General features: G+C 32.4%; 2 protein-coding genes across 12 annotated transcripts in view; one reads left to right on the top strand and one right to left on the bottom strand.

The window, feature by feature from the left end:
• On the top strand, window positions 215-3,436 carry LOC107621760 (cyclic dof factor 3-like). Its single transcript, XM_016323766.2, has 2 exons — window positions 215-650; window positions 1,814-3,436. Exons 1-2 carry the CDS (start codon window positions 513-515, stop codon window positions 2,918-2,920), a joined length of 1,245 nt encoding a protein of 414 aa, XP_016179252.1. The 5' UTR covers window positions 215-512; the 3' UTR covers window positions 2,921-3,436.
• LOC107622331 (transcription factor IIIB 60 kDa subunit) overlaps window positions 5,261-10,118 on the bottom strand; it is a 15,178-nt gene continuing 10,320 nt past the window's right edge. For all 11 annotated transcript variants that reach the window (XM_021114394.1, XM_021114392.1, XM_021114395.1 and 8 more), the window contains 9 exons: window positions 9,438-9,599; window positions 9,241-9,357; window positions 8,647-8,719; window positions 8,437-8,555; window positions 7,715-7,795; window positions 7,427-7,555; window positions 6,516-6,605; window positions 5,992-6,045; window positions 5,261-5,739 (listed from right to left, as the gene is read on the bottom strand). In XM_021114394.1, the coding sequence (XP_020970053.1) occupies window positions 5,518-5,739; window positions 5,992-6,045; window positions 6,516-6,605; window positions 7,427-7,555; window positions 7,715-7,795; window positions 8,437-8,555; window positions 8,647-8,719; window positions 9,241-9,357; window positions 9,438-9,599 (1,047 nt within the window). In that variant the 3' untranslated portion in view covers window positions 5,261-5,517. The remainder of the gene's footprint in view (window positions 5,740-5,991; window positions 6,046-6,515; window positions 6,606-7,426; window positions 7,556-7,714; window positions 7,796-8,436; window positions 8,556-8,646; window positions 8,720-9,240; window positions 9,358-9,437; window positions 9,600-10,118) is intronic.

Consider the following 10,118-nt stretch of genomic DNA (forward strand, 5'->3'; position numbering starts at 1 on the left):
AAACAGTAGTTATTTGTAAAAGATATATACTAAAAATAATATTAAAAATGTGTTAAATAATATATTTAATATTAAAAATGATTCTTATCTATTTTTTATTTTTATTTAAGTTTAACTCCATAAAAACCAATGATTTATAGCTCAAATGGCATAGTCTTTCTATACTCATTTTAAGAGGTTACAGGTTCAAGTCTCCTAAAAAAGATGGCAGTGTGTCTATGATGGATCATGTTCTTTGTGCTTTTTGCAGGGTGACCTTTTCTTCAGAGGGTTTTGTTTTGTGAAACTTTCACCCTCCTCTTTTTGAATAAAAAGTTTCTGTTGACACAAAAGCCTCTTCTTTTTTTCTCTTTTTTTCTTTAACTCTGAATCTCAATCTCATTTGTTTCCTTATATATATATATATATACACACATAGAAGTTGGTGAGTGGTGAAGAACTTCACACTTTGCAAGTTTGCATCACAAAAACATCATCATAGTAGTAACATCAAACAAAACTACAAAAGATTAATGAGTGGTGCTGGGAACATGTCTGATAATAAGGATCCGGGTATCATGCTCTTTGGCATGAAGATTCCTTTGCCGGAGTTTCAGATTCCAGCCAGCTCTCAAATGGGTTGTCAAATTCAGGCAAACTTTGCAGCCATGGTAGATACTTTCTTAAGTTCTTCTCATCTTTGTTTTCTTTTCTTGTAGTAAGATTTTCTTTCTTTCTTTTGTTTTTTCTTTGCTGGTTAATCTTAAAACAACTTAGGATTAGTTTGGATACTGATTTTGTCGTTGACATTTGACACATAAATATATAAATTCTTTTAGTTATGGAAAAGATAGAAAAAAAATTCTAGTATTTTCTTTGTTTCCTAAAAGTAGAAAGAACATATCTATCTCTATCTTTCTGTTGTTGTCTCTGTTTTAGAAACAAAATCCAAAAGCAATCTTAGTTATTATCTCTTCTATTAGGCTGGTATTGATTATTTTCCAATGAATTGCTTCTTTATGTTTGAAAAAAAATGCTTCACCAACTTGAATTTCATTGTATAACCCTTCATGTTCATGCTTCATTATTAAACTATGTTGATTAATTGGAATCCTCATATTAATGGAAGGCAAGACATATTTATCTTATAAGATTAAAAATCTGGTGGATACTCCAATGAAGATTTTATAATTGTCTTTATGTAAAAAAATTTTTTGACCCTTAGATGATGAATGGTAAGGTTAGATTTTGATATATTATAAAAGTTGTTTTTATTTAAAATGTGGTCATATAAATAAATTACACTTTTATACAAAGTATCTTTATAAAAAGATGTTTTTGGCATCTTCATTTAAATAGCTCCCTAAAAATTTACTATGTGTACACAAAAATTAGTTATTAAATTAGCTACTAGGTATATAAATATGTGTAGGATAACTTATTTTTAATATATATTTTATATTTCAATATGTATTTTATATGAACGACTAATTTAGTGGTTAATTTTTTATGTACACCTAATATAGTGGTAAAAAATTAAGATACAGGACATAGGAAATTGCTGCATTGTGGAAAGAGATTGAAGTTCAAACAAAAATAGTTGTTATGTTTTTAGTTGTTCCTTGCTTTTGATTTTGTCTATTCTAAAGTTTGTTACTCTCTTCGTTTCTTTTTATCTTTCGCTCTGGGATTTCGGTACATTCATAGCTCATGGCATCTGAAAGTGTCGAAATTCCAGAGTAACAGATAAAACACGAAACGGCTCGGAGAGTAAAATTGTGATTAGAAACTTTCTCTGATTAATTGACTGCTGATTAATTTTTTGAAATCTTAGAGTTCTTGCAGCAGCCTGAAGAAGAAAGAAGTAGAAACTCAGTCTGCTCAAAACTCTGAGCAAGAAAAGAATACTTGCGGATCAAGCTACAGCAAACAAGAATCCAAGAACACTGAGGAAGGAAATGAGGAGAGTAGTAACACAGATCAAGAAAGAAGTTTCAAGAAGCCAGAAAAGATTCTTCAGTGTCCACGCTGCAACAGTTTGGAGACAAAGTTTTGTTATTTCAACAACTACAACGTCAATCAACCGCGGCACTTCTGCAAGAACTGTCAAAGATATTGGACTGCTGGTGGTACGATGAGGAATGTTCCGGTGGGAGCCGGAAGGCGGAAGAATAAGCACCTGGCCTCTCAATTCCAGCACATAATAGTATCCGAGGGAACTCCGGCCGCAAGGTTAGAACCAAAAGAAGATTCATCTGGTAACAATGGTTCTGTGTTGAAATTTGGTCCAGATGTTCCTCTCTGTGAATCCATGGAGTCAATGCTTAGTCTTCGAGATCAGAAGGCAAATGTTGATGCAGCAAGCTCATCGAATTCTTATTTTCAAAATGAATCGTTAGAACGAAAGTGTTACCCTGTTCCTCCATGGATATTTTCTTGGAATCCAGGTTGGAATAATGGTGGTTCTCCGGTGCCTTTGACTTTTCCGGCAACAATGAGGGGAGTTCCAACCATTTCGCCACCGAATATTCCGTTGCAATTTGTTCCTGGAAGTTTCTGGAACAGAGCACAAGTGTGGCCTTTACAAACCGCCGCAGTTTCAATAGGATCCAACGGTTGTCTTTCACCCTCTTCCTCTACTACAAGTAACAGTTGCTGCTCCGGCAATGGCTCTCCGACGCTCGGAAAACACACCAGAGATGGTAATGTCTTCATGGACGACGAGAAATCGGAGATATGTGTTTTGGTTCCAAAGACACTTAGAATTGATGGCCCAAATGAGGCTTCAAGAAAGCACTTGTATGAATCAGAAAATGGTGTTTCTAAAAAGGTGGAACAAAAAGGACAAGACAAAGAGCGTGTATTAGGTGTGTCTCAAATCTTGGAAGCTAACCCTGCAGCAATTTCTCGTGTTCATGCATTTCAAGAGAGCACACAATGAGTTTCAGCTTTCATTCGGCTGCGTTCGAAACAAAAAACAGGATAAAACAAGACACTGAGATAGAGACAAAAGACAAGCACAAGCAAATTCACGCTATGAGAAACAGAATAAGACACTGAGATAGAGACAAAAGACAAAAGACAAGATACAAGTGAATTTACTGGTGTCTTGTCTTTTGTCTCTATCTCAGTATTACCAAACATCTAGGAATATTTCCGAGTTTGTTGTGGCTTTGAGACACTAATAGTAAGAAACCTCACATAACAAACTTAGCATATTCTTGGATTTTGGTTCTCATGGAGAAAAAGTGTTTTGCGGCTAGCATATATATGAAGAATCTTCTATAATTTTTTAATTATGTCCTGAAAATGATTCTTGAAGTTGAAACAATAAAACAATGATCCTGCATCACTAATCATTTAAGATAGTGTGTAAATTGAAAGTTTAGTGATTATTATTGTATTTAAGCCTATATCATGCAAAATTACGCAGCACTATATAATTTTTTATAACGATAAAAATATCCTTTAAATATTATATAAATATACCAAATTTTACCATTGTATCTTTGATGTAGCCTATGAATAAAAAGTACACATTTTAAGGAAAAAAACTAATTAATACAACTTTCATTATTATGATTTTGAAGAAAAATTATGAAGAGATGCTCTTCATTGTATTTGAGAATTCATAAATAAAAAAAAGAATTTCTTCTAATATTCTTGTCTTGTTATTTTATTTTTTTATATTTGATCTTTTACATCCACTTCCATATCATCTCAAGCATAGTTAAACTGTTAAACAACTTTACCCTTACACGGTGAACATAATTGGTTGTCACAATTAAACATATGTAAAGTGTCTTTACTTCATCATTGATAATTGATATTGGGTTAAAGTGCAGTTCTTTTTTCTTTATCTTTTTTCCACATTAAAGTGCAGTTTTTTTTATTGCATGTGCTTTTTGCCTTTTTCTTTATCTATTTTTAACATGTTTTCTTAATTCGTGTGATAAATCTTTTTGACTCAACCAAAATCCAAAAGTGTATCTCTGTTAAAGCCATGTTTGGGGGGCTTTCTTTTTACGATGAAAAAGACTCCTTTACTTCAGAAGTGAAGATATTTGCGTGTGGAATGTCAGCTTTCATGACTCATTTTGGGTAAAAAGCACTATTAAAAAAAATCGATTTATTTGATTAAAGGCAATCTTTAGTTTTAACCTATTATTAAAAGCCCTATACATTCTTTTTTAAAGTAATATGATGGCAAAAATAATAAATTCTTCAGATAATATTTAATTTAGTCTTTAAAATTTTAATTACCTCTATTTAGTCCACAAATTTTACAAATGTGACTCATGTTAGTTCTGATATAATTTTCGCGGGCACAAACGCTAAAAGAACACTGGCATGGACAGCCAACACCGTAAATGGTATTTATTGAAACTTTTCCTCCTAAAGCAAGTAATCCGACGTCGTTTTTGGACTATTTGAATGCCAAAACCAAAATAGCGTTGTTTTACAAGTTCTAACATTTCCTAGAACTAATGTGAGTCACATTTGCAAAATTTTGGAACTAAGAAAGATAATTAAAACTTCAAGAACTAAATTAAAATTCGCATACAAGTTCAAAAACTAAATTGAATATTAACTCTAAATTCTGATGATCATTTAATATTTTTCATAATATATATCTAAATATAGTTTATAAAAAATTATTAAAATATGTAATATATAACTTTGATTTAGTAACACCAGTATGTCACGGCCTTGGACACACTCCAACGCTAACCGTGCCGGCACTCGTACTTACTCAACCTCTTGAGTTAAGACCAAGTCAGCCTAACCCTCAATACTTAGCAAGAAAGCTAAGAACACGAGAACACAAGAGAAAGGAAACTTTGGTGGAAAGAACTCTTTATTATTCAAGTGTTTGTTACAAATGATTCACACGTCCTTACACTAACTCTCGCCTCCTATTTATAGCCATCCACCTCCTTAATGGATGGTTAAGATTAAAAATTTAATCAACGGTCCAAATTAATTATCCAGAACCTTCTTTACAAATATCTATTCTACCACAACTTTCTAAATGTTTCTAGATTATTCCATATCACTCTTTATACTTCTATATACATCTACACTCTTCTAGAATACTCTATGACCTTCCAGAGTATTATCAAACACTCCAAAAAACTATACAAATACTATTAAATCTAACCTTCTAAAATTTACCATGACAAATAACTATGTTATCTTTGATGATGAAAGTTAATATATGTATTAATATAAATAATTCTAATAATATATAATCGACTTAACTTCCGGGCCAATGAGTTAAACTTACTCAAGCTTGACAAATTTAATATTTGAACTTAAATTGCGGCTCAAGATCGACTCATAAGTTCACGAACTAGCTCGACTCATTTTCAACCCAAGGTGAAGGACAAGGTAACTAAGAAGAAAAATGAAGGTGGTGGAAGTGGAACCGTGTGTTTATACTCGATAGTTATAAAGTGAGAAAAAATAGTATTTTTATTTTCCTAAAAAGAATTACTATAGACAACTAAATAACTATGAATACAAGCTGTAAGCTCTTCAATAATCACCATCGTCATAATATTCATCCTCATATGCCTCATCTCCATTTTCCTGATACATATTATCTTCATATTCTCCAGTCATGTCACCATCCTCAACTTCATCTTCTACTCCTACTGCATCATCATCCTTTAGTTTTTCCTCTAATTTGGATTCTGTATTTTCATCGTTGTCCAAAGATGGATCAAATCGTACTTTCTTGGGATTTTCTGTAGATACCTGTTGATCATAAGAGTTAAAGAAAAGTGAGTACCGAACACCAAAAACGGATGAAAAAAAAAAAAAAAAGAAATTTTACCCAAAACTCAAATCATAGAGTAATGTGCGTTGAACGCCATTTTTTTTTCACCGTTCAAAACAATTTTAATTTGGGTAATGTATACTAAACGGATCATGGCACCAAAATGCTTGGTTATCTGAAGACTAGAGTCTACGTATCAAAAACCAAAAACAGTTCAGGAAGAGAATTACAGGATCACCAAATAGCTTTTCTAAGCGATCATAATTGACTTTGGAGCTGAGCCTCTGCAGATGAAACAGTATAAACAAAAATCATTACAGCATCCAAATAGTTGATTTCAAGAATATACTGTAAATTCAATTGATCAAGGACCTACAATAGTGTGAATAAGGAAACATATTAGGATATTCTCGGAAATTAATTAGCTTCCTAATTTTTCTTTACAGCTCTTATGCAATTGATATTCCATCACTATTTCTCTATATTCCATGCACTTATTCCAAAAGGGGTATAACAATGCTATGCATACGGGAACCTTTGTCAAAATAACCTAAGAGTTCCATTTTCTTTTCTTTTCTTTTCTGTTTTTATTGGGTATGCTATAATAAAGAAATTTAACATTAGAAATACTAACGGTACAAAGGCAAAATACAATAATTTGGGTCAACGATATAGATATGTCTAAACAAAAGCTTTAGGACATCATAGCCAATTTAATAAACAAAATATATATGCATATGTGTCAATGATTTACCTTTGTTCTCAACATCTGCCGGGTGGCCTCTATAGCAGATTGAGCAGGACCAGAATTTTTGGCCTCTTGAGCTCGTTTTTGTCTCATTTCCTAGAATGTGCATAAAAAGTAAATAAAGTGAGAGAAGGGGCTAAGTTGGAACTTGGAAGCTAGAGTAGTGGCAACAAGTTTTGGAAGTGTATGGTTTTCAAATAAGTAGAAGACTAATTGAGTTCTTGGAATGTAAATTTGGAAAGAAATCACAATTTCTAGCCTAGCATTAAAAATTGAAGACAACACAAGATTCAATATCTCGGATCTATTAGCTCAAGTGAGTAAAATTTTCTGTTTTTCCTGTGAGTTTGGGCATTATTTTTTCTGGTTCTATTAATACCAGACCCGACAATCTTGTATTGATTAGTATAGAAAATCTTAATATGCAAGTGGAGCACAAGATTAAAATCAAACTTTGTCTAACACTTGCATCCTTGTCAATACACACATAACACAGAACCTCAATAGAAAAACAAAATGTTATATCAATATTAAAAATCAATCATTATATATTTGTGTATATTAATACTTGTTCCACATATTTGTGTATATTAAACTTTTCCAGGGAAAATAATCAAACTTTTCGTAACAAAATAAACAAATTTTTTATTAACATAAAAAATCAGCCACCACTGTACTTCGATACTTTTATTCGTATTTTTATTATAAATGTAAATCAAGTTTGCTTATAAGTGGGAATCAAGCTAGATTCTATTATTTATGAAAATTGATTATATTGTTTACGAAGTTTGATTAGAGATGTGATAATGTGATCATTCCATATTCCTATATATAGTCCAATATTAGTTGCTGATTGGTGGCCACTTTATGGTGTCCATAAAGCAAAGTTGATTAAATTTTTTTTTCTCAAATCTTACCTTTCTGGACTTTGCCACAGCATCAGCAGCCGATTTCGCAAATTCTCTTGCTGCTAGCTCCTCTTCGGAACAATTTGCCTCAGCAAATTTCTTAGCAGCTGCAGCAGCTGCTTCCTTAGCTGCTTGTTCCTATATATAAAAGAAGAGTTTATATTTTGATAAAATAAAGGAACCCAAGGACAACTATGGCTACTTCAGAGTATTATCATGACAGAATGTGGAAGAAATATCAGAGAATTATATCGAGCGATTAAAACAGAAGATCAAATTGCATTGACATTTCAGTACCTCAAGATATTCTCGATTCATATTTTCCCATATAATCTTCTTGTAATGTTTTTCCTCCTCATTGTGAAGGTAGCTATCAACCTAGGCAGCACACCATATTTTAGAAGTAATTATCAAAACATTAAAAAGCAACATCAAAATACTACATATCACACTTTCTTGAAAATATTTTATGTTTTATGTTTAGTATAGGCTGAATATTCAAGCATCATGACTTCAGCAATTGTTTGCATAATGGGAAAAAATTGAACATGCTTTTTAAAATAAAAAAGAAAAAAATCAATCACAGCTGTAAAAGCAGAGTAGCATGTTGCTAATTGCACAAAACCATTACCGTTTGGAAGCCGGGACTGGGACAGGGACAAGGACTGAGACTTAGTATTGTGTTTGTTAACCAGAGACTAGAACTAAAATTTAAGTCTCGGGACACAGTTTCAGCCACAGGAAATTAAAATTTATGGGGACGGAGACTGAAACTTTAATAACATCTATTTTAAAAATTACCCTCATTCAACTTTTTAAATTCCAAATCTAACCCCACATTCTCTTTTCCAACAAGATATTGAGATATAACTCAGTACTGTACACTTCACACCAAACACAACACAAAGACTTAATTTAGTCTCTGTCTCCCAGTCTCAGTCTCTCAATCACAGTGTCTCTTCCAAACGCAGCCTTAGTGCTAAGAAATAGGCAACAAATAAAACTGGTTTATTAGTCACCTCTAGATCATCAATATCAGATAAACTTTCTGAGTCATCATGAGTTTTAGTCTTCATATCATCTTCATGTGATTCATCAAGGTTGCCATCTTTAGTGGCTGTGTGCTCATAATTATCTCCTGAAAATATCCCAAGAAAATAAGCATTTAAATAATATCAAGCAAAGAATTACAGTAGCCTAGAAAGAGATAAAAAGAAACAAGCACCCACCAACACTTTTTGGCTCTGAGGCATGTAATCCCTCTTTTTGGCTTCCATGTTCACCATTTGATGCTTTCACCATCTAATCAAAAGAAATATATATATTAAAAAACAATAAATTGGATTTGTAGGTTGTACTAGCTGATTGCCCTTTGAAAATTGCATTTAGTAATCATGCTGTTTGAGAAGATTTTATACTTATATATATATGCCTTGAGACAGGACACTTTTTTTTTTAACAAAAGAATAAGGAATACTAGCAAAAGCTTCCCCTTGATCAGATTCTATGAAGACATTTTCTCACAAATAAATTTGAAGCAGATAAACTGAAAACTGTATGGTGCTTCAAGTGGCTCAGAAGTCAGGAAACCCATGTAATCTGTTGGCACCTTTTTCAACTGGAATATTCAGTTACAACTAGAATTCCTACTCTGGATGGAATATTCAGTGACAACTAGAATACTTGTGGATCTTACCACTTCTTGAAAGGCAGGTGTGTGCTGAGTTTTGAAATTTGGTACCAGCATGTATATGAAAATTTTGGTACTTTAAAATTAAAAATAAAATGTATACTACCACAAGAGATACTTAAGGTGTACTCACATCATCTGTTCTATTGGCACTTTCCTCAGAATCTGATTTTACCCTTCTCTCCCTCTCAGCACGCTGGAAAGCAGGAGGATCCAAGCCACCATCAAGTCCACCAGAGAGTTTATCAAACTGCCAAAATAAGTGGAACAGGCAACCATCAGCAAAGGTTAATAAAAGGCAAATTCCCGTATAAGGTAGAATTGACTCACATCCTTGTAACATGTTTCACACAATCCAAGTGCAAAATAAGGCACAGCAGTACCCTTGTGCTCACATAGTAGATCTTCGGAAGTACATTTGTTCAATTCACCATTTGGTACTTTAATTGGCTGCTTTTCATGCTCTTTTGCCATTGTATTCAACTCCTCAATCTGTAAATTTGACAGATTAATGAAAATTTATATTTAATTCAAAATAGAAGTTGCCAAAAAAATGAAATGAAATAAATATTACAGATCATGACCTAAATGACACTATATTAATAATAAATTAACATTAGTCTTAGATTTATTTCAAGGTGCAATTATTCGAACAAAACTTATATATAGAAAAGATGGATTAATGGGAACATGCCTATTAAATCCAACTTTTTATTTACTAAATTTGTGTATTAGTAACAAGCACTTAATTTTCATGCACCGTCACTGTAAAAGAGTTTTACAACCAATCATGTATTGCCACATCAGCAAAAATAACTAATTTTCAAACTCACTACTTCAAAAGTCATTTAAATGTATGAATTAGATTGGATGGCCATGTAAAACTCTTTACACTGTCAATGCATCTTCTAATAACAAATGTGAAATTAATCAAGATGATAAATACCTTACACTTGAACTAAGAGATCTTGCATTTAAGTCTTAGAAATAGCAAAACGTCTTTTTGCATAT

The sequence above is a fragment of the Arachis ipaensis genome, chromosome B10 (genome assembly GCF_000816755.2).
Source record: "Arachis ipaensis cultivar K30076 chromosome B10, Araip1.1, whole genome shotgun sequence".
NCBI classification, from domain to species: domain Eukaryota; kingdom Viridiplantae; phylum Streptophyta; class Magnoliopsida; order Fabales; family Fabaceae; genus Arachis; species Arachis ipaensis.